Source organism: Trichomonascus vanleenenianus, assembly GCF_965637985.1.
Source record: "Trichomonascus vanleenenianus strain CLIB 3782 genome assembly, contig: TRVA0_038S, whole genome shotgun sequence".
NCBI lineage: Eukaryota > Fungi > Ascomycota > Dipodascomycetes > Dipodascales > Trichomonascaceae > Blastobotrys > Blastobotrys vanleenenianus.
Genome location: NW_027481849.1, coordinates 97,348 through 120,786, shown reverse-complemented (window position 1 = coordinate 120,786; position 23,439 = coordinate 97,348). Strand labels below are relative to the sequence as shown.

Below are 23,439 nucleotides of genomic sequence, written 5' to 3'. Positions count from 1 at the left end.
GCATATAGTACTAATAATAACACATCTATCGTCTCTTGTTGCCTCGTTTTCGAGCAGCCTTTTCTCGCTCGTACTTGTTCTTTTCGGCACCTTCCTCGGTGGCAATAGTTCGTTCCAAACGAGCAAGCTTCTCGTGGTACTCTTCTGCCTCCTGCCGTCGCTCTCGGATCTTCTCCCGGGCCAAGAACTTGTTCTCTCGTCGCAACTCCTTGAGGGCGCTCTTCTTTTCCTCCTTGAGCTGATGCCGCAACTTGTTGAGCTCCTGCCGCGACCTGTTCTCGTCATATGACTTCTTATCGACGTTGTAGTTCTCCTCGAACTTAGGCGCATACGAAGGAATGGCCATTGGCTTATGCTTCTGCAGACACAGAGGCTCTCGAGAGTCGCCAGCGAACTTGGTGAGCTTGGTGATCTTGGTGTAGACATCATCAAACACTTTATGTTGAGTCTTGATCATTTCAAGTGCCCTCAATGCAGGAGCGAAAATTTCAATGAATGCAGACTTGTCCTGCCAGAGGGATGCGAAATTGGACAGAATGAGTGCCGCCCGCAGCACAAGCTGGCACTTGATGCTCTCCTTCTCAGCCAACAGCTCATCCGGGAAACTGCTGAGCCTGAGCGCTTGAACTTTGATCGATTTCTTCAAACCTGAAGCCCGTAGAGACTTGCTCACCTTATCAATAAACACGTCTCGGTCATCTTCTAGACCCTTGTTTCCCATCACGACAAGTACTCGTGTAATGAATAGAATAACCTCAGGGATATATCGCTTGGCAAGCTGCTGGTAGGACGCCAGTACGTTGCACAAGTAGACACCAGCGAAGGCATCTCGAATTGACTTAAGAGGCATCTGGGTCAGATGCTGGCAGATGAGCAGAATCGATGGAGTAACGACAAGATGGTAATGGTCAGAGGCAGAGAAAATCATACCCACCAAAGTGAAGAACAATAGATCGGATCGGGTGGGGTAGTCCTTGCCCCTGCCGTGAATACTAGAATCCATGCTATCCTGAATGTCTTCGAGCTTGGCCTTGAAGTATTCACCCACGGTCGTGCTATCGTTATGCTTCTCGGTCATAAGTCTAACCAGCTTCAGCGATTTATTGAGGAAGTCATCTTCCAGAAGAGCCTCGGGCTGCTCTTCGGCGAGCTGAAGAATATACTCAATAAACACAGTGAGGAAGACGTTCCTCTTCTCCTTGTTACCTTCAGCCTTGCTTGGATGGTACTTCTTAAACAGAGACTGGACCATGTCAAACTGCTCGCTCATCTCCTTACCAACCATGAGATCGAACATATCATCCAAGTTCTGTGGAATTTCTGCCTTAGTTTCAACACTTGGCTTTCCTGCAGACTTCTTTTCTCCTTTAGTCGGTTCTTCATCTTCCTCTATCTCGTCGTCACTGCCTTCTTCTGCTTCCTCTTCAGACAGGATGTCGTCGAAATCGTCTTCGCTCTCAGCGTGGTCGTTTTCGCTTTCATCTTCGTCCTCACTGCCTCTATTGAGCAGCTTTTCGGCAGCTTTGAGACCAAACTCTGCAGCATTGTCGTCGTCATCGGGATCTTCAAACTCGGGCTCTCCCTCACTGGCTTCAGATTCGCTATCCAGCTCACCAGCCATTCGCAATGCTCTCTTCTTTTCCAGCTCAGCTCGCTTCTCCGCCTGCTCTTTGGCTATCTCCTCTTCGGTCTTCGTTCGGTCACTCGGCGCGGCTCTTCTATCAAACAACAGCTCCTTCACACCCTTTTCATAGCTCATATCATCAGCAATCTCCTCCGGTTTGGCGGCGCCAGACATTCCCATGAGTTCTTTGTACAGTTCGTTCATGTTCTCCTGGCTCTCAAGTTTGCTCATCGTGTTGAGATCCTCTTCTCGAGCCATCTGTCGCTCATGCTTGTGCATCTTGGACTTGGCAATGACCTCCTTCATGATCTCATTTTTGGATTTCTTCACCTGTGGAGCATCTTCATCCTCCTCCTCTTCATCATCTCTTTCGAATCTCTTTCTCAACTTGGGGCCAAACTCCTCATCGCTGATTCCAAGGTCACCCTCGTCGAAATCGTCCTGAAGAGATAGAGAGCCATGACTAAACAGGTTATCATTGCTCTCCAAGTTGTAAATCGACTGCTTTTCTCGAGCATATCGTGCCTGGGCTTTCTCTTCATGGCTCAGAGTCGGATCATCTTCACCGAATCGTCTATCACGCAGGCCGCCAACCTTGTTCTCCCGCTTTTTCTGTTCGAGGTACTCCTGTCGACGAGCCTCTTCAGCGTTCTGCTTCTGTACACTCGGCTTCCCGGCAACGCCCTGCAAGTTTCTTCCGAGGATGTCCCGCTTCATACGGTTGAACTTCTTGTCAAACGGGTTGAAAGCCTCTCGGATGGCCTGGACGCTCGATTCCCGGTCTTTTCGGGCATTCAGGGATTTCTTGCCTTTGCCATTAGTTTGACCTACCAGGCCATGGGCCTTCACACTCGCTTTGAGCTTCTTCAGCTGCGAGGAGGAGCCCATATCTATCGGTTTGATTTGATTTTGATTTGGTACGCCGGTCTTGAAATTTTCACGAAAATTTCTTATCAACGGTCCACTATGCGTGCGCGCGCGCCGCCGTTTCGACTTCGCGACACCGCGACTTCAGACTTTGACATGCTAAATTTCGCCAGAACTAGCGTTAAGGAAGATACGGGGCAAAATATTGGCTAAGTGCCTCTGAGGCTGCTCATTGAATCTACTCCAACATAACAAGGGGCCCCCCGTAGGTCTTTAATATGACGGTAAGGAAATAAAACAATTGCAGTAACAGATGGTCATGGTAGTGTTCGATAAATACAAATACATTTCATTCACTCATTAAATAACCAAATTATCAATTTCGGTTCCAGTTCTATCGTCATCATTATTAAACAAATCATTCCATCGTGCAAGCGTAGCGAGCATTGCAGTGTTTAACCCTTGGCGAGCTTTCTGCGCAGCACTTGTTGAGCGGCATCGTATCGAAAGTAGCTCAATAATATCCTGAATAGCAGTCTCTCGATATGCTTGCTCATCGTAGAGCTTCACTTCTTTGCCCTTAAACATCCAGGTGGAGTCGTTATCCGACCACTCAAACTCCGACATCGCTTTGACACACTCCGCATGAACAAACTGCTCAACCTCAAACTGTCGCGGTGGCCGAAGATGGCTTTGCGATCCTATGAGGAGGTCACTAAAGCTCTCTACCACGGCATCTAGGTACTCGCCAGTTCCAGTGTCAGCGGAGATAGCCCAATCGCGCGCCAATCTGGCCACGGGGGCAACCACTAACCATAGTGTCCTCCTAGTCGAGGTCTTGGCGTATGAAAGAACGGCCATTACCATTTTGAAGCCTAAGCTTTGGCCCAGTCTGTGTCCACCCGTCAGCAGATTGCGCAGTACCATGTAGGCCAACCGAAGGAGCTCCTCCAACATCAAAAGCTCCACCACTCTCGCCGACTCATTAGCAGAATTCAAGAGACAGCGAACAATATCAACAAATATTAAGCGAATCATTGGATCTTTTGGCCGGTCGCGCTTTATAAGCTCCAAGTATACTGTCCGCCAGTCCGTATCGTTATAGTCAACCAAGCTTTCAGCCAATACTTTCATCATGAGAGAGACAACACGTGGTTTATCGTCAAGAGCAATTGCACGCCGCAGATCGTCAGTATGGTTAGAGACCGTTTTCAGGTTGTAAGCTTCGCCCAACGATGGGTAGTCTTTTCGAATTGACGCTATTATTTCATTGAAATTCCGGATGGATTCGAGCGACAATGACTTAATGCTGTTGATGATGTCAATGATAATCGACCGACTAACAGACGGGATTATAGCACAAAGTATTGCCTCTCGATGGTTCATCATGTCACTGAAAATGCTAACATTCTGAAAGGCAGCGAGTCGTTCTCTCCATGGAGGGAGCCGTTTGAGCTGCTGAAAAAATTCCAGAGTATAGCGACTAGGATTTTGGATAAAGTTAATACAGAATGGCCGGACAAACGTAGTGGAAAAGAACTCAAGATCGCTCAGCGCATTGAGCTCATTGAAGTTTGAAAGGACCAGAGCGAGCCATTTGGCCTGATATATCCGCCTACCGTCGTTGTGGTTCAAATATGACCAGCAAAAGCCATTCTGCGCCCATTCACCTAGCATATACGGCCAATCTTTGCCGCTTTGTATAAAAAGAAGGGCGAATCGGGCATATATTGTCAAGATTCGCTCGACAGTGAGCTGATCCATATTTGCTATCAGAACCGCATCCAAGAACTGGATAAAGTGCACTTGATTTACTTGTTCCGACAGTGGTCCAGCAATAGAATCCTCCACCCCAAAGTCATCGCTGGTACTAGCGTCATCCAAATACCGAACGTTGTCGTATAGCTGGACGCCACTGTACAATGTCTCTAGCACATCAAGTTTCAGCTTCATCGGTGCAGCTTTCATGTTAACAAGGGGCCCAATACTACCAAAGAGCACAACTGGCCATTGCGGATTGGTAATAATACCCACATCCGAACTAATTTGACGAATGTTTCGCAACATCTCCGAGAATACCTGACCAATTTCGGGTATAGACGCCTCAATATCGCTTGTCGCTGTAACTACAAGCTCATTAAGCCACTGCGAAACTTGCTTTGAGTATTCCTTCTGGCCGATAGCGATCCTGCTCACAACGAACCAAGCTCGCGACGAAAGTAGCTTCGCTTTAACATGGGAGTCGGTTAAATCGACCCGATTCTTAATGGAAAGTATATTCGGTCGCCGATCTGGAGGAGAATAGACAAACTTAACCGCATTAAACCAAAAATCATTAGCCAGAGACGATGCTTCAAACTCAACAAACTCTTCGCTTGGGTTGAAATGCCGCTTTTTCTGTAGAATTGTCCGCCCATTCAGCAAATTGATTTGATTCACAGGCAGGTCGGTTCGGCTCAGTGTCAATATATAGATCTTCAAGAAAAGATGAAATGAACTTTCATGCGGTCGCGGAGAAAGCTGCTTTAAGAAGTTGGGGTTCTTCGGCGTTAGAGTCTTAAGCAGAAAATCAGGGATCGTATCAACGTGGGGCGGAGAAAAGTTCTTGAACATGCGGTCTTTGAATATTTCAAACACTCGTTGTATAAAGTCAGGGTTACCGCACCAGCCAAATCGAACTATCAAGACGAGGGACCTAAGAAGGCACTTGTCAAAATATGCAGCCGATTCAACAATATCAGAAGAAGACGCAAAGTGATCCTTCAGTTTAGAGATGAGTCCAATTATAACCCCCCATTCTGATGTTAGTTGAGGCCGAAATGGAGCAAGTCTGCCAAATTTTGTGAACAGAAATATCGTAAGCCAAATACGGTCATACACTGGCACCTCCTCCGGTGAAAATGGCCCCAGAATGAATATGGTTGACAGCAGGGCGGAGAATCCAACTTGACTGTGCCGCACTTGATTGAGAAGTGTCAGCAACACATATGCAGACTCAATAGCAACGCACCCTCGTGTAATAGTCTTAAATCGTCGGGAGGATTGCAGCATGTCATACAGTGCCGATTCCTCTAGCAATGCCCGAAGTAATAATTGTGCTGAGTCCAGAAATTGATCTCTCTCATCGTCCAAAGTAGTGTCAGAAATCAGAAAACGTAGCACGAAACAGTACTTGTAGCAGATCAGACGTAGCCTATACAGAAAACTTTCTGGTGGAATATTGCCTTGTGCAAATGCAAAGCCCATACATTCAAGGAAGGGCAAAATAACCAATCTGTCGAACTTTTTAGCCGCGACTGCCCCGATAAGGAACTCAAACAGCTCCTCTGTTGTTGACAGTATTTGCTGGTTCAAAGTTGTTATTGTGTCCGTGCCGTAACTGAGCGCAGTATTGGTAATCCGGCTAGCACAGCTATCCAAAGCCTTTCGCACAGTCAATTCGTCATCAAAAACGCTGATAATGGTGTCATAATATTCAAAGACAGGCTTTAGTTGGAACCAGTCCTCATAGTTCACCACAGCACTGAAGAGAAGCGAATTCACAAATGAGCTAGCGTCAAAGTGCAACTCCCGATCGGTCGGGTCGATACCAAAGCTCGAGATATCATTACTAGTTGTCAAGAACTTGGTTATCTTTTGATGGCCTGAGAGAATCGAGGATTTCCTGACAAATTTTCTCCCTGCAGGCGGCCCATGGCGTTTCGTAACGGACGATTCTGCACCAGTGTTTGTATTGGCAGGAGATTCCAAGCCTATCTCCAGCTCTTGCTCCTCTCCCCTTTCTGGGCGAGGGGACTTCGGATATGGTAGAACGCTGGTGCTCAATTGATCGCTCGTCCCGGGGTAACGCCGAATTAGTGTTAAGAAGTCGGGAGATGGACCACTGGCATAATGGTTCCTTCCAATGGCATACTTGCCAGTTTCAGCCTCGGCATCAGTTGTAACCCACGGACTCACACGCTTTTTCGGAGGTTTTGCTTGTGTTCGCACCACTTTTACCGCTCGATTCGATTTGCGGCGTGGAATCCTTAAGGACCTTATCTTAGCCGGCTCCGAGCTCGCATTAGAGCTAACGGTATGGCCAGAGCTCAGAAAATCTGTAATTGACCTTTGCGCTGGGCGTCGGCTGTACTCGTTCGGCCGACGCGTAGCGCGGGGTGCGGAGGTACCATTACCTCGAAGAAGGGTATTGACCCGGGAGATCCACTCAGAGCTTTCGGGTTCGGACTGCTCGTGCTCGTCTGAGCTACTTATAGAAATGTACTTTCGCGAAATATTGTCTCTTCGTACATTTTTCTTTCGTCGAACCGAAGCAGCCGCAACTCTGGAAAATCTCGGTGGTCTTTTCTTCGTAGTCCGTGAAGTCTCGTCCAAATAGTCTACAATAGACACCTTATTCTTCCTTCTCCGCGTCGTCTTAGTCCCCTGACTTCGTCGGGCTTGTGACGCTCCGCTCCGCCGAGATCTCTTGGCCGTCAGTTGAGCAATTGAATCCGCTTCCATTGCCTCCCCACCAGATGGCACACGATCTAGAGTTTGCGGTCGGAAAGGTAATTCTTCCGATTGAGCTTCGCTAAGTGGTTTGGGCCCTGGAGCTGGCTTTGGAGGCGTAGGCGGAGGCGGAGGTCGACCGAAAATACTGTCAATATTATCATCCAAACTGTCGTAGTCTAGATCATCTCTTCGTGGCTCAGCCTGAAGCTCGGTTCTACCTTTTGCTGCTATGCTCAGACTGGGTTCAGGACTGGACATACTACCATCGGAGTGAATAGGGTTGTCGAGGTTAAATATTTCTTCTTCGTTTTCTGAACTGCTTGGAGAATACTCGTAATCTTGGGAGGCTTCGGTAATTCGAACTTTTCCGTAACGCTGGGCATCAGCCTGGTAGGGATGAAGCTGATCTTCCTGGCGGGGCCTCAATCTACGGCGATTCCATCCAATTTCGAGATCCCGCTGGCTTAGAGGCGATCTTATTTCGTTAACAGCGACCTCACTTGTACCATTTGAAACCAATGGAGTGCTGTTCCCAATAGTGCCACGTGAATTCAACGGCTTGATGTTCCCATTCGAACCATTTGAAGCCTGAATGTGATCTACATCATCTCGGGGCCCAAATATGGCATCAATTTCGTCCTCCAATTCATCCTGCATATCAATATCCATGGGTTCTGGATTAGGGGGTTGTATCGGATCTGGTACGAGATCTCTTAGCGGAACGTCAGTGTCAGCCTCTTCGGCGGATGGCTCTCGAACCACAGGCACTTCTTGATCTCGTGTACTCGACCTGATACCAGTGGTTGAATGCTGATCGCTCTGATTATGGCCCCTGGATCTGTCGCCAAAAACAGACTTGAAATGCTCCTTTACGTAGGAGTAAGGTTTCAGTTGCTTGAACTCCCGTGCTCTTAGGTTTCGCTGGTAGTATAGGCCAGTATCACCGCTCTTCTTTGATTGCACTTGCAAGCTGTCATCGGTATTGCTCTAAAAATACACGATTAGCTATTTTCGTCAAACAGGCTATCAATACTCACCTCGGTAATAGTGCCAATGTCCCCATCCTCGTTATCACTCTCGTGAATTATACTTTGTTCATAGCCACCCCAGTCGGAATCAGATATGTAATCTCGTTCCTCCATAGCTTGTATGATTGAATCTATTCATCACTCAGTAAAGTACGCGTATTAACACACCTATCGATGGGTATAATCGCTGATATATTAAATTGGCTATTAAATTTCGCGTTTTACGCGTCGCGGAGATTGGCGAAAATCGCTAAATCACCCAACTTAACTATTTCAGTACAGTATACGAGCAGCTGCTGGACGGCCGGCGGTCGGATTCGGGTCGACACTTGCCTTATCTATGCCTGGCTCATCTAAAATTGCAATCAACAGGGTTTAATCGCGCACTAGCCTAATGAGGCATTCATCAAGTCTAGTACTACTGGCGCTATTTGACTAGTCATGGCTTGTGCGAATTGATTCTCCAGCAACCAATCCGGAGCCAGATGCCGCAACTGCACTTCCAAGCTCGCCTCACAGAACATAAATATATTTACAGAAATCGTTACAAGAAGAATACAATGCCACCTTTTCTAATTACTTTCGTTTCAAAAAGTGTTCAGTCGGCATGTTTGGTTCAACGGGAAGAGTCTCAACAGACTTGTGAACTGGAGAAAGCAACCCGGCCGATCGCGCTCGCTTAATTGCCTTCGCCAACTTCTTCTGCGTCTTCTTTCGATAGCCAGTCACATAACTTGGCAAGATCTTGCCGTTGGATGTCAGGAAATCGGACAAGAATGCAGGGTTCTTCCAATATGTCAGAGGGTCCTTCTTAAAGTCCTTGAACTTGGATGCAGATTGTATTCGTTTTGTCTGGTTCAGTCGCATCTTGGTCAGAGAGAAGTCAAATGGATCGTAAGTAGATCCAACCTCGAATCGTGGGATAAATGACTGGTCGATTTCCGGCGCAGCGCTAGCCTCAGCGGCCTCCTTCTGCATTTGGAAAGCAGATGCACTCAGAGCAGAGTAATTCTTGCTCTTCGGTCGGTCAGAGCTCTTCGCAGACCATGAACCGGCTCTCAGATCCAGCTTCGTTTGGGGCTGCTCAGCAGCTTTCGGGGTCTCTGCAGAGGCATCGTCCTGTGCCCGCAGCAGAGTAGACGAGAAAAACCTCACAGACCTAACTGGAGAAATTCTTCTTAGGCTGAGCATCTTTTACGGAACGACGTGAAATGAAGGTATGAATCACTAAACTTGGACGCTCCTGACCGAAACTTCAATTTTTCATTTTTCAAATATTGGGAGACATCCTAACTGGGTAAACAGTTAACTTAATTTTGAGCTTAATTGTGTCTATTTTCTTTATCGCGACCAATCCAGTGACAGGATCGATTAACCAAGAATATGTTACCTGATATTCTATGCTCAGTTTAGTAATATGACAGCACTATCAAGCTTTTTAGTTATATATTTATTGGCAAATATGTAACATGTTGAGATTTGATACGCGCTTTATAAAGTTAGGTGAATTATAGTGCGGCTGCACCGAGCCTAAGCCGCACAGAATAGGCCGCGATTTACCAGTCCTCAGGCTGTAAAGCACTTGGTTTGGCTTATAAAACCCATACCAGCTTTTGCAGGGCATAAGCGTTAACAATGCCACTGTCGTACCTACAAATCACTATTGTTGAACTCACGCATCAGAACAGATCTCGAGTTATCCCAGGTATTCGCGCGATTTCTTCGTGTCTCCAGATGCTTAGATCCTTGTAAGCACCTAGTGTGTATGGTTTCTCAATCACCTTTTACATTATTTGTACTGAGAGGACGAGCCTTCCAAACCCTCTCCGGGGCTCCACTGTGCGGAGATCTGGTTGATGTAACGAAGTGGTTCTCGGGGGTTTGGGGGCAGAGCCCCCAACTAAGGGAGCTCGAGGGCTGGCCCTCGAATACACTCCAGAGCTAGTGTACTAATGAGTGGAGTCATGCAAAACTGATAATAGAGTGCAATGCCCTCAGACTGTGTCGGCTGTTAATGAAAGAATTCTTTCGTACAATAAAGTCGCATCATTTTGTAGAGTATCGACGGGCTGTGGGGAAGTTGTTGAACCCATTGCGTAGAGAGCCGCTGAGGCCGAAACGACAATGCCAACGGCAAATGACCCCCCTAAAATCGTGCGCAAACATCGACAAAATGTCGCATAATATTGAGTTCCAAAAGCGGCTCCAATGGACAGTACAAGCATGAGGATCTCTAAACAGCACATGGTCCCTAGAAACTTGAGCAGATCTGGGTCAAAACTGTTGTAGTAGCCGAACCTAAGGTTAATATACAGATCATTAAAACAGTAGAACACAACGCTTCCATGGAAGGTGTAATTGGCGAGAGTTAGTGTGGCTTGGCTAATTAAGCCGCTTATGGTCTTTGCTTTGGCTACAGGGCGAACCGTGTGTCCGTCCTGGGTATTAAAGGCCGCCGCAAAGGCGTGGAAGCATACGGTCACTATCATCATAGTCAAATTGGTTCTGAAAGTAAGTGTTAAGTCCATTATTATTTTTTTTTCTTAAAATCCGTCGACAACACCTGTAGTAAATGCAGGGGTATAGCACCGGTATGTTACTCTATTACTATGGTTGTGTGTTCTCGTCATCTTCAAGTCTAGGTGCTGTGGTCCCAAATATAATCGAAGGACCAAAGCATGACCGATCAACAGGGGACTCCGTCGACGGAGGCGGAGGACGGGAAGCGGCTCAGAGAGTTCTACAAACTGCAGGAAAGCAAGTAAGAGCTTTCTGTAGCTAAAAACCCCCGACTGTTGCGAATTCTGTGCTCTCTATTACGGTAGCAGTAGCAATCTGGAAGATAACTCACACATAATAAAATATTAAATCTACACGTTTACATTAAGCTAGGAGTCTAAGACCAGACCCTGGAGCACCAACAGTAGTGATTCCGGTAATCTTGCAGAGAGAACCCTGGGCACTCGGCTGGTAGTTTGCGCCAGTAAGAGGCTCCTTGATTGACGGCTGACCATCATAGATAGGCGTAAGAGTAGCCGGGCACACTTCAAACTCAGCAAACTGGTCAAAATTGATCTCCACCTCATCAAGTGGCGAAGCGTCGGCCTTGGCCTTGACCCTTCGCGCCTGTTCAATGGCTTGTGGCGGCGCTTTTGGCGCTTCAATGAGCTTCTGTGCAAAGTACGATGCAGATGCGTAGTTTTTGTTGCTCAGCGACTGCTTCATGGCAACCATGAGAGCAATGCTAGCATGAGCCGCCTGTAGCTTGGGCTTAGTGAAGTACGCAGCCAGCTCCAGGTTCCGCTTGACGTCATTATCACCAATCCTTCGTCGCTCCAGCTCAATAGTAAACGCAAGAATGTAGTTCTTGCAAATCTCAATGACGCTCTTGCAGAAGTCAGCCTCTTCCGAATCGCTGACACTTAGAGTGACAATAGTGTATAGAATCTCTCTAAACGTCTCAATGGCAAGCTCAAGCTTGTTACCCTTGACGCATTTGTAAGCTTCGTTGAGCATTGGCTTGATTCTGTCGAAGCCTGGAACTGACGGCAGCACCTTGGTCTCGTCTTCTTCGTTTCGCCGGCTGTAGAACCGCAGAGCTGGAAGGCTGTCCGTTGCGCTGAGATACAGCTTTGAGGCTCGATACACATCCATGAACCGCTTTTTCAGCGGTGCAAAGTTGGTTACACCGGCCTGTCGGTTGAGCAGCTGTGCCGCAGACTCGAACGAGCCAGCCGCAATGTGATCTGCTGGAACGGACGAGTTTCGGATCCACACGTCCGTTTCCGAGGCTGGTCCGGCGGCAAGGGCCTCGGCCTGCGCTGGAATTTCGCCCAGGTTATCGTCAAGGTCCATATCCCATGCATTCTCGTCGTGGGCTTCTTCCTCCTCTTCGAACGTTTCGTCAATAAGGTCGCCAGTGACAGTAGCTCGTCTCTCCTCTGTCTCTTCCTCGAGACTCAGATTCTCCACATTGCCAGACAGGATAGCCTGCTCAAAGAAGGACAGTGAAGTGCTCTTGAGTGGCCACTTTGCGCTGAAAGTGTCGTGGGTCACAGCCGGAATGTTGTCCTCGGTGACATCAACGATATTGACCTCAACACCTGCCTCATTGACCTCGCTAGTGTCGAGAATCTCCTGTGCCAGGTCGGTAAGACCGTTGGACTTGGCCAGAGAGTAGGCGAGCGGGTTCATACCGGCCTCCCGTAGCATCTGGATACGGCTCTCGACGCTGTTGAGGAACAAACTCGTCTGGTACCGGCTGGCAGTGTCGCCTCGCTTTTCGGCAATGTCCTCCATTCGCTGGAGACGGCTGATATTACCGGTAAGCAAGTACAGGAACGAAAGCTTGTCAAAAGCATGCTGCTTCTGGTACACTTCCTCTACGATTTCGTGGTTGCCCTGGGCAAGAGCCTCCTCACCAAGTCGCTTCCAGGCCACCATGCTGCCTAGCTCCCGCGCCTGCTGGCACGCGGCGTCCAAATTGCCGCACTCAATGGCCAGGTCGAACTTGGTCTGGGGGTCCTGTACAAATTGGAGAGCAATTTCTGGGTAGCCCTTCTTCTGCAAGTAGGCAATGATGCTCTGACCAACCAAAGAGGAGGTCTTGATGATCCGCAGCACTTCGTTGAAGTTCTTGTTTACGAGAGCCCGCTTGAACCGGTACTCGGTGGGGTCAATCTTGACGACCTCGACGCCGCCACCCCGGGAAAGGCAGTAGACCGCGTTTCCCTTGACTTTGACTAGGTATAGCGTGTTCTGGAGCGTCTTGAGGATACCATTGTCGCCGTTAAGCAAGCTATACTTGAGATGGTTGAGTGTCGAGTAGATTAGGATGCCCGAGTCATCCCACGTGGCGCTCTTAATTCGGATCGTCTCATGCAGCGACGACACATTCTGGAGTGTCTTGGTGGCAATAGTGATGGTGTGCTTGCTCAGCAGAGCCACGTACTGACCGTCATTGGACCACGAGGCGTACTTGACTCCTTGCACAGCCAATTCAGCCACCGTCTTCTTCTGCTGAATGTCGTACAGCACTACGCTCGAAGCTCCAAGCAGCAGCAACAAATTCTGTCCACCGTAAAGAATGTCCTTGACGGTAATTGGAGGCGTGACTGACTTGGTGACGGCGTTAGAAAGGTCGTGAACGCTGATCGAGTTGTTACTCTTGGTGAGCACGGCGAACCGGTTCCGCGCAATGAACAGTGCCTGGTCGCCACTGCCCCGGATCGTGTTGGTGGGCTCAATGGCTCCCGCCGCGTCCTTGGGCAGGTTAATTAGCTCGTAGATGTTACCATGCTCATTCGAAGTAATCGCCAGAACAGATCGATCCGACGGGTTGTACGACAGGCTCCTGAAAGGCGACCACGTGTTGCCAATCTTCTTAAGCGACAGCAATGGAGAACTCTCATTGCCCGAGTTAATGTCAAAGTACTTGAGCTGTTTATCCTTGTTGATGTAGAACAGGTTGTTCTGGTGAAGTGCGCTGGCTGGCCGCTCCCGCTCCAGCTTGAAAACCATTACACCGCTATCATGGCACGCAGCAAACAGGTTGATGTTTGGATGCGCCGCCAGGCACCAGAACTTGTCCGATTCTCGCTTGAACTGGGCTACTGGGGTCCGTTTGTTGAGGTCCCACGTCCGGATCGTCTTGTCCTCTCCAAGCGACAGAATGAGCTCCTGGTACGGGTGGAATAGGCAGCACAGAATGTTGTTGAGGTGTCCTCGGCATGTATCAACCTCCCAGGCCTTGGTCTCGCTCATACGCCACAGTTTCAGCATCCGGTCGTCACCGGCCGATACGATAAGTGGCAGAGTCGGGTGGAACGCAGCCCAATTGACACCCCGGTCGTGCCCATCGAGCACATACTTAACAATAGCATCCGTGTTGCCAAAGATATCTTGCTGGGGTGCGTTGGCGCGGGCCAATTGGTCTTCAAAGGAAGTCATGCTGTTGGTTGGGGCAGAGTGCTTCTTTCGAAGTCCGCTAATGTCCCACACTCGGACAGTCTGGTCCAAAGAGGCAGATACAATCAGGTCTTCAGTCGGGTGGAATTGGGCGCACATAACGTAGTGGTTGTGGCCTGTGAGGCACGCAATCTCCTGGCGGTTCTGCCAGTTCCAGATCCGGATCGTCTGATCATCCGAGCACGAAATGAGCCACGGCAGGTCGTCGTGGAAGAACACAGTCCGCACATAATCCAAGTGACCAGTGAGAGTGAACAGGCACTTTCGCGACTGCAGAGACCACACCTTAACTGTGTAGTCGTCGCCGCACGACGCAAAGAGTGGCTGTGTCTTGTGGAAGTCTACGCCTCGCACGGGTCCATCATGGCCCTCGAAGCGGTCAATGATGGTCCCCATGCGGTAATCCCACAATTGGATCGTCGACGAGTGCAACGACACCAAAATCCATGGCCTAATTGGTTAGCTATCGTTAATAATACTAGTAGTACTCTTTTCAAAACGTACCGTTTGGGGTGGAAAGCTACGCCCTTGGCCCTCGAGGACTTGGACTCAAACTACCATTGTTAGCAAACATTCAATTACCAGAGCATTAACGTACCTTTGTGAGCATCTGCATCTCTCAATTGCCTTTTTGCCTTGATCGGTGGAGAGAGACGTGGAAGTGTGGGAATTGGGGGCCCGGGCCTGTCGCGTTTTTGCCAACGCATCACTCCCAACCGCGGAAGGGGGTTTACCGGGACGGAAAACCATCTTCCACCAGATCAATACATTGGTAGCTCTATCATGCGTTATCCGACAGAATGGTACCTGGTACATCAATATGTACCGGTAATACGGCACATGCATTATCAATTTCGCTTGCACAGGGTTCACGTCGGATATTTCGCGCCAACGAAATAGCATATATTAAATAACATACTTGGATCTTACTTCATGGTACTACGCACGAGTAAATATATACCATAGGTAGTGACACACTTGTAATTCACTCTCTTGCTTTCTAATCCACAGGTCCTCGTGGTTGTACTGGAATCCTCTTCACACTGGAAACCCAATTTGCCAATCTAATTTGTCCAGGCGCAGTAGCTATCGTTGTGAAGTGCTGAAACTGTAGTAATGGGTCGCCTGCATACATGAAGCATGCGATAGATGTACAAATACATGAAACATGTGCCGCAAATCGATGAGGCAGTTACTTGTCGATACTACTGCTGCAATGCAGAATAATTCGCCATCAGCTGCTGAATCATGGGATATTTGGATGACTTCTGAATACTGCATTTTTCCAGCGGCATGGCCCTTGGCCCTCGGATTAAGCGTTTGGTCGACCCGACTCCACATTTGCGCAGAAACTAACGGGTGCCTTCCAATGGTACTTGCTGAAATAGTTGCTAGACACTTAAATAGGCCATAAGCTTAGATTCTTTGGGCTGACCTGGCAACGCATCCTGCTCCGCCTTACAGTGCATTAATAGTGTCAATTGAGATATTTTTGATCGGTCTACACCTCCCGGAGAGCCCATGATAGATATGACTCGCAAATATTTTCTACTTTTGATTCAGCATAGGTTTACTAGTCACTTTTGATGCAGAGTATGTATTGTATCTTCCTGCAAGGGACATAGCGCTCAATGGGGACATTATGAGGACTGGGCAAATTATGCGGATTGGGGCAATTATGCGGACTTCGCTATTTTATCAATGATAGTATATATTGACAGAGTCGTTTTCAGGTTCTAAATCTACATCTGTTATACCTGCCTACGCAATGGTCAATCAAATCATCACAGCGTTGCAGCACTGCCTGCCAGATGAAGCACCTGAGATCGTGTATGCGTCTGACCTCACTTATCGGAAGACCCATATTCCGGATTGGCCCACAACTGACCACAAGATACCTGCATTCGTTAAAGTACCTGCCGAAACCTTTAAGCCAATTTTTGACAAACTCCTCGCTAAATTGCGCGAGTCAGAGTCACCCATAGTTAAATCGCGGATGCCCGAAGCAGGAACAAATTGGATGCAAAGAGAAGCCGATGTCACGAAGGTGGTCTATAAGCTTCTCCTCCATCCTGTAGATATTGCTTTGCAGGATGTCGTGACTCAACTAGGGAGCAACGACAAAATTTATGGCATACCACAATATCAGACCAAAACAGAGCCTATATGTCGCTTCGATTACGCATGGGTGCTCCATTCCGGAAATAGTGAGCGAATTGTCGCCGTTCTCGAACTCAAAAATACCCGCGTTTTACACGAACAAGATTTTGCCCCCGGACAATGCCCTACGCAGCCAGACTTTGGGCGAAAAATGGAAGAGGCTATGGGCACGCTCCACGGAACCTTGCTGAAAGATAATGCCTATGCATTGTCACTTCAGGTGAGTAAATACTCAGAGTATTGCAAGAGCATCGCTCTATTTGATTGGAATGCAATGGTTCTATTCAATTTCAACCGGGAAAAAGAAGATATGGAGGGTATTGTGCGAGGAACCTTTTTCCGGGAGAATAAACGAGATAAAAAGGTCATGACCTTCCGCGGCCTATTGTTTACATTTGTAGCCCAGTCACTAGAAAGGTGTTATGTTGATAGTCCGAGCTAGAAAATTCCGTTAAATATATACAGTAGTGCCTGTAAAGGAATCCATTAAGATACATACCACTTAAAGCTAATCCGATCGTGTGTCGATTTGGTTCCGCAGTCGCAACAGATATCCACTCATTCTGTTGGTCAAATTCACTCGTCCATAGTCTCTTCATGTTGGAGGGTATCTGTGGTCAATATATAGCTACGTGAACAGTGATCTCTCACTACTCCTATTCTAACTTACCATGTACCGTTTTTAAGCAACATTGAGTTTATTTCAACGATTGTGTACAAGATCTGGGCACCCAAAGAAGTAGCAGCGCTTATATGCGATTACGATTTTTGCCAGACAAGCGTCTGAAGGGCACTCGGTCGGAAACATCTGGGTGCTTCGCGCTTATTATAACATCTTTCAAAATCAATCGAGATGAAGATGGACTGAATTGAAAAAGAAAATAGTTGAATTAATGAAATGATACATGAAACTCCCACAACCTGATATGATCAGATATATAACCAGATTTGCACCTTTTCCTTCAATAACACGCAAGTAAGTTGAAGGAAAGAATAAGTCGGTCGATGCATAGACATTGCCACGTAATTGTTCTATTACCTTCGCCGCCGTTTCGCGCGTGAACCACTGCGTGCGTTGCACGCGGCAAAGTGGTGCTTGCGGCGGAGCCAATAAACACCCTGATAGGATTGTTACAATATAATCCGAAGAATGAAGACTTCAAGGTCTCGTCCTCCCCAAGATTTCTGAGAAGAGGTTTCACGAAGTTTACTGGCTCTCGCCGAGGTTTCATCTACAACGTGCCGGAACCTAAGTTATACCTCTCAATTTTTCTGAGACCTGCTTGGTGAGTGTCCTCATTTCAACATCATGCATGGTGATATAGCAAACGGTTGCATGGTGAAGCGGATAGCCCGCCCCGAGTCTATTTGAAACAGCCATACAGATATTCGTCTACTTTTGTTCTTGACAATGATGAAAGGTCGATCAACTGAGCAATTGAAGGTTTACGTACGCCCGCGGGGTGATGTTACCTCCGCCGCATGCCCGCTCCAACGGTGGCCACGCTTCGCGAGCCACACAAAACGAAGGTGGGACTGCGTAGGAGGTAAGGGGTGGTGGAGCATTACATTACCGGTACTACTGCATCCTCATCTCCTAGCATCGCATGCTGCACTCTTGGCCGAGAAGCCATCTCCATCTTATAAGTTTATGACTAGTTATATGATACTGGTAATTTGTTCGGACTGCTTGGCTGGGCTCTCCGACCTGCTCAGCCTCGTATAGATACACAGCATATCACCAGTCTCCTGGAGGCTGGAACAAGATAATAGAGTAGTGCCCCGGTTACGTATATTACATGAGTACAGAATAAGGCTGATTGCTGCCCGTTTTCCTTGCACGTCAATAGGGGCTGTTGCGATGCGACTGGATGTGTCCCTAATGGAAATGAAATATCGGGGGCCAACATTAACCAACATTAAGAGGGGTAGCACATACAAGGTAGCTTTCTTTGTGGATCTTATAGCAACTGGATATAGAAAAGCGGCAGAATAGTCAAGAATCATCTTTGAATCCTAATACTAATATACATTTCCTACAGCGCCGAGAACACTATACTAAGCTGCACAGGAAAAAAGCAACCACAAATTGATGTGCACGCGGAAATGCGCAATAGCCATGCATGACTGCAGCGCAGGGGGGAGAGGCTACATGCAAGCAGTCAAAAGGGGCAGGCTTCGTGTCACATGTACGCTGTAGTAGAGGTACAGCAGTTGTACTTTTTCTCCTTGCATTCATCGTCGGCAAACTCGTTTTAATATCCTTCAATATGAAGTGTTTTGTCTCTTGTTCTGATGACGCGTCTCACCAAGGTGTACTACGTAGTAGGGTACACTAGCAGAGTACGTAGTAGAGGGTACTGTACTACTTGTACCTGGTTTCTATACATCTGAGACATGACAACTGAGGTACTACTGTGTAACGTCCCTCTGCCAAGCAGCTCTGCTAGCGCGCGCGTAAGAATTAATTAATTAATTAATATGATTGTCGCGTGGCGCCTATGCTTCGCTCCGGTGGGCCTGCGGCGGAGGTAATAGTATCTCAGACTCATTCTCAGGCTCAGACTCAGAGTCGGTAGAGTGATGTCCCATTTCAAAAACCCATCAGGTCCTAACATTGAAAACGCACTATAACTTGACACAGAAAAATTGGTTGAAAAAGCTTCTTTTTCAGACAATTAGGCACAAATGTGATTACATAATTCTGTAACCTTTATTTAGGTTCTTTTTTCTTAAAAAGTGCGGAGGAAAAGGTTTTTACTAGATTTTTTTTGTTAGAAAGGGCCTTTTGGGAGTACAATGTTGGCAGGCACGTTTCACGCGCTTCGCGCGCGGAACGGCGCCTGCGGCGGAGGTAACCCGCATGCATGCATGCAGGTGTTTTCTGAAGTGCCATACATTTTGCTTTCCCCCTTTTAATTTGGCACAAGGTTCTGCCATCAGCAGAGGATTTGAGGCAGATGCGGGCGATATGGGCTTTTAGAAAATATAAATATTTGCACCGCCCTTCTTAGTTGTCGATTGATTCATGAAATTCATGAAATCAGAATATGTGGCAGCCCACGAATAAAGAATTTGCAAAATGGACTTCTTCAACTTGGGATATGTCCTCTGTCCCCTATGTCGGTGGCGAAAGCTTCACCGCCCGAGAACATATTGCTCCTTCGCCAACGCCTGTTTTTTTTCGTTGGAACGTCGCCTCTAAAGAAACAAAAGCTGAGAGGAAAGCTCATTCGCTAATTGAGCAGTGCCTGCGCCATCCTCCCTTGCCAGGCAGCTTTGGTCCCCTTACCTTGCAGCTGAAAGTTGTGCGAACAATTAAAGTTGGAGAAATGTCTGGAAACCAGGTTGTTCTTGTTGACGTCCAGTCTGAGCAAGATTGTGAACCACAGGGTAAGCAGCTGGTTGCGAAGTTCTACGACCCTCTCTATATGAACGATAACGGAGGTTCTTTGGATCGATTTCGGATTGTGGACAACGATTATACTCACGAGGTGCGTGCATATCAAGACCTTCGTGAACTTCAGGGAAGCTTGATCCCCAAGTTTTATGGCTCCTTTTCTGTGGACATCCCTATCCCCTCTTCAGCAGAAACACGCGAAGTTCGGCTTATATTGCTCGAGTATATACAAGGATTGACGATGAAACAATTTTGTCCATCGAGAATTCCGCAGGAGGTCCGCAAGCAGGTTATGAAAAAAGTGATTGATATTGAAAGTTCAATCTACGAACGAGATATTTTTCTGAGGGACCTATGGCAAAGAAATATCATTATTACTGAGGCTGAATTCCCACACGAGATACACCTTGTTTTCGTTGATTTTGATCAGGCGCTTGTTAAACGGGGAATATGTGAACGCTTTGAAGACCCTCCCGACATGCATCTGGGGGAATATATCACACCCCTTATACGGTGTGCGAAAGAAAATTATGCGTGGAACTTCCTAGATTGGATAGATTGGGATTGGACGCCCTGGGTTAAATCAGAGTATTGTCATGAAGAACACTTGGTCACATCGGAGCTGGAAGCTCTTTATTAATTGTGGCCGGTCTTGATAGTAGTCGTGATTGTGATACCGGTATAATAGATCGCTAGATTTAATATAATTTTGGTTCAATCACCATAGGAACCTTGATCCTTGTGTTCAGCAATAACTTAATTGTTCGCTCTGGTGGCCTGCGGAGCTAGTGACAGCAAAACAGAATGCTAAAATTAAAGCATTTCAGCAAAATAAGTAATCACCAAGTTGCGTCTGTCAAACCTGCAGTAGCCGTACATAACCTAGAGCCTTTTTTCACTCATGTATACATTATCCGCTTCTCTAGGGGCCCTTTCTACCGTTTAATGAGAGAGGCAATCATAGCCCAAGTAAGATATCGGAACAATAAAACTAGTTAAAGGAAATGATTACCTCTTGGTGATCGCAACAATTGTGTGTGTAGACAAATTTATGCGTGTACAATTAGACTAGGGCTCTCAGGACATCCACCTATGGAGTCACATGAGAATCAGTTTTTACAGTTCGTACCAAACTTAAAGTTCCGCGTCCCAGATTAGGCATGCGCATTCGTCATCGTAGAAAGTACAAATATTTGTATCGCCCTTCTTAGTTGTCGATTGATTCATGAAATTCATGAAATCAGAATATGTGGCAGATCACGAACAAGGAATTTGCAAAATGGGCTTTAGCTTGGCCCCCTGTCCCCTATCTCGGCGGCGAAACCTTCACCGCCCGTGAGCATATTGCTCCTTCGCCACCGCCTGTGTTTTATCGTTGGAACGTCGCCTCTAACGAAACGAAAGCTGAGAGGAAAGCTCATTCGCTGATTGAGCAGTGCCTGCTCCACCCTCCTTTGTCAGGCAGCTTTGGCTCGCTTACCTTGCAGTTGAAAGTTCTTCGGCCGATCAAAGTTGGAGAAATGTCTGCACAGGTTGTTCTTGTTGAAGTCCATTCTGAGCAAGATTGTGAACTACAGGGTAGGGAGCTGGTAGCCAAATTCTACGACCCTCTCTATATCAGCGATGGCGAAGGTTGTTTGGATCGATTTCGGATTGTGGACCGCCATTATACTTACGAGGTGCGTGCATATCGAGACCTTCATGAGCTTCAGGGAAGCTTGATCCCCAAGTTTTATGGCTCCTTTTCTGTGGATGTTCCCATCCCTTTGTTATCGAAAACACGCGAAGTTCGGCTTATATTACTCGAATATATACCAGGATTGACGATGAAACAGTTTTGTACCTCGAAAATTCCGCAGGAGGTCCGCAAGCAGGTGATGAAGAAAGTGATTGATATTGAAAGTTCAGTGTACAAACGAGATGTTTTACTGAGAGAAGTATGGCCGGAAAACGTCATTATTAGGGAGACTGAATTTCCACGCGAGATACACCTGGTTTTCGTTGGTTTTGATAGGGCGCATGAACGCAGAAGACTTAAAAGATTTAAAGACCCTCGCGATATGTATCTTGGGGAATATATCACACCCCTTATACGGTGGGAAAAAAGAAATAAAGCCTTGAATTTCCTAGATTGGATAGATTGGGATTGGACCCCCTGGGTTCAATCGGAGTATCGTGATGAAGAACACTTGGTGACACCAGAACTGAAAGATCTTTATTAATTGTGGCTGCTTTTGATAGTACAGTAGTCGTGATAATGATATAGATAGCCAATTATATCCAGTCTAGATGTCTGTTTTAAGGGTTTTGTCCTCGCAAGAACTTCGATCCTTGTGTTCAAAAGCAGTAACATAACTTAATCGTTCGCTCTGGTGGCCCTGTGGAGATAATGACACCAAACAGAAGGGTGCAATTTAAACCTTTCAACAGCAGAAAACAGTTACCAGATAAATCATTACAATTTAATTGTAATTTGCGTCCGCCGTACCATCAGCAGCCATGCATAATCTCCTAGAGCCTTTTTTTCGCTCGTGTATACATTATTTGTGCAACTAAGGGCCCTTTCTACCGTTTAATGGGAGAGGAAATCATAGCCCAAGAACGAAATCGTAACAATCAAAGTAATTAAAGGAATTGTTTATCTCTTGATCATTGCAACAATTGTAGACAAATTTATACGTTGCACAATTAGATGTGAATTTAGCTTTTTAAGTACACGAACCAAACTTAAAGTTCAGCGTCCAAGATTAGGCATGCGCAGTCTTCATTGTAGAAAAGTACAAATACTTGTACCACCCATCTTATTTTTCGGTTGATTCAAGTCATTCATAAAGTCAGAATATGTGGCTATCTACGAACTACGAATTTGCAAAATGGGCTTCTTCAACTTGGGATAAGCCGCCTGTCCCCTATGTCGGCGGAGAAAGCTTCATTGCCCGTGAGCATATTGCTCCTTCACCAACCCCTCTTCCTGACGGTTGGATCATCGCCTCTAAAGAAACAAAAGCTGAGAGGAAAGCTCATTCGCTAATTGAGCAGTGCCTGCTCCACCCTCCGTTGCCAGGCAGCTTCGGCCCGCTTACCTTAGAGCTGCATATTGTTCGATCGATCGAAGTAGGAGAAATGTCTGGAAACCAGGTTGTTCTTGTTGACGTCCAGTCTGAGCAAGATTGTGAACCACAGGGTAAGCAGCTGGTTGCGAAGTTCTACGACCCTCTCTATATGAACGATAACGGAGGTTCTTTGGATCGATTTCGGATTGTGGACAACGATTATACTCACGAGGTGCGTGCATATCAAGACCTTCGTGAACTTCAGGGAAGCTTGATCCCCAAGTTTTATGGCTCCTTTTCTGTGGACATCCCTATCCCCTCTTCAGCAGAAACACGCGAAGTTCGGCTTATATTGCTCGAGTATATACAAGGATTGACGATGAAACAATTTTGTCCATCGAGAATTCCGCAGGAGGTCCGCAAGCAGGTTATGAAAAAAGTGATTGATATTGAAAGTTCAATCTACGAACGAGATATTTTTCTGAGCGACCTATGGCCAAAAAATATCATTATTACTGAGGCTCAATTCCCACACGAGATACACCTTGTTTTCGTTGATTTTGATCAGGCGCTTGTTAAGCGGGGAATATGTGAAGGTTTTAAAGACCCTCCCGACATGCATCTGGGGGAATATATCACACCCCTTATACGGTGTGCGAAAGAAAATTATGCGTGGAACTTCCTAGATTGGATAGATTGGGATTGGACGCCCTGGGTTCAATCAGAGTATCGTGATGAAGAACACTTGGTCAGACCAGAACTGGAACATTTTTCTTAATTGTGGCTGCTTTGATAGTACAGCAGTCGTGATAGTGATATAGGTTGGTTATTAATTATCATGGTAAC

The 23,439-nt window shown here is 47.0% G+C and overlaps 9 protein-coding genes across 9 annotated transcripts; 4 read left to right on the top strand and 5 right to left on the bottom strand.

The window, feature by feature from the left end:
• Nucleotides 1-25: 25 nt before the first annotated feature.
• On the bottom strand, nucleotides 26-2,512 carry NOP14 (snoRNA-binding rRNA-processing protein NOP14; the record flags this gene model as incomplete). The annotated part of the gene is made up of 1 exon (XM_076686490.1): nucleotides 26-2,512. The coding sequence occupies one exon, from the start codon at nucleotides 2,510-2,512 to the stop codon at nucleotides 26-28; it is 2,487 nt and encodes an 828-aa protein (XP_076539319.1).
• Nucleotides 2,513-2,851: 339 nt separating this feature from the next.
• TRVA0_038S01134 (uncharacterized protein) lies at nucleotides 2,852-8,127 on the bottom strand (the record flags this gene model as incomplete). The annotated part of the gene is made up of 2 exons (XM_076686489.1): nucleotides 2,852-7,972; nucleotides 8,023-8,127. 2 exons carry the CDS (start codon nucleotides 8,125-8,127, stop codon nucleotides 2,852-2,854), a joined length of 5,226 nt encoding a protein of 1,741 aa, XP_076539318.1.
• Nucleotides 8,128-8,589: 462 nt separating this feature from the next.
• On the bottom strand, nucleotides 8,590-9,204 carry RSM18 (mitochondrial 37S ribosomal protein bS18m RSM18; the record flags this gene model as incomplete). The annotated part of the gene is made up of 1 exon (XM_076686488.1): nucleotides 8,590-9,204. One exon carries the CDS (start codon nucleotides 9,202-9,204, stop codon nucleotides 8,590-8,592), a length of 615 nt encoding a protein of 204 aa, XP_076539317.1.
• Nucleotides 9,205-10,007: 803 nt separating this feature from the next.
• On the bottom strand, nucleotides 10,008-10,541 carry TRVA0_038S01090 (uncharacterized protein; the record flags this gene model as incomplete). Its single annotated transcript, XM_076686487.1, has 1 exon — nucleotides 10,008-10,541. One exon carries the CDS (start codon nucleotides 10,539-10,541, stop codon nucleotides 10,008-10,010), a length of 534 nt encoding a protein of 177 aa, XP_076539316.1.
• Nucleotides 10,542-10,896: 355 nt separating this feature from the next.
• COP1 (coatomer subunit alpha) lies at nucleotides 10,897-14,596 on the bottom strand (the record flags this gene model as incomplete). The annotated part of the gene is made up of 3 exons (XM_076686486.1): nucleotides 10,897-14,431; nucleotides 14,485-14,534; nucleotides 14,579-14,596. 3 exons carry the CDS (start codon nucleotides 14,594-14,596, stop codon nucleotides 10,897-10,899), a joined length of 3,603 nt encoding a protein of 1,200 aa, XP_076539315.1.
• A 1,152-nt stretch (nucleotides 14,597-15,748) lies between these two features.
• Nucleotides 15,749-16,582, top strand: TRVA0_038S01046 (uncharacterized protein; the record flags this gene model as incomplete). The annotated part of the gene is made up of 1 exon (XM_076686485.1): nucleotides 15,749-16,582. One exon carries the CDS (start codon nucleotides 15,749-15,751, stop codon nucleotides 16,580-16,582), a length of 834 nt encoding a protein of 277 aa, XP_076539314.1.
• Nucleotides 16,583-19,190: 2,608 nt separating this feature from the next.
• On the top strand, nucleotides 19,191-20,180 carry TRVA0_038S01024 (uncharacterized protein; the record flags this gene model as incomplete). The annotated part of the gene is made up of 1 exon (XM_076686484.1): nucleotides 19,191-20,180. The coding sequence occupies one exon, from the start codon at nucleotides 19,191-19,193 to the stop codon at nucleotides 20,178-20,180; it is 990 nt and encodes a 329-aa protein (XP_076539313.1).
• A 607-nt stretch (nucleotides 20,181-20,787) lies between these two features.
• Nucleotides 20,788-21,762, top strand: TRVA0_038S01002 (uncharacterized protein; the record flags this gene model as incomplete). The annotated part of the gene is made up of 1 exon (XM_076686483.1): nucleotides 20,788-21,762. One exon carries the CDS (start codon nucleotides 20,788-20,790, stop codon nucleotides 21,760-21,762), a length of 975 nt encoding a protein of 324 aa, XP_076539312.1.
• Nucleotides 21,763-22,381: 619 nt separating this feature from the next.
• Nucleotides 22,382-23,371, top strand: TRVA0_038S00980 (uncharacterized protein; the record flags this gene model as incomplete). The annotated part of the gene is made up of 1 exon (XM_076686482.1): nucleotides 22,382-23,371. One exon carries the CDS (start codon nucleotides 22,382-22,384, stop codon nucleotides 23,369-23,371), a length of 990 nt encoding a protein of 329 aa, XP_076539311.1.
• Between the last annotated feature and the right edge of the window lie 68 nt (nucleotides 23,372-23,439).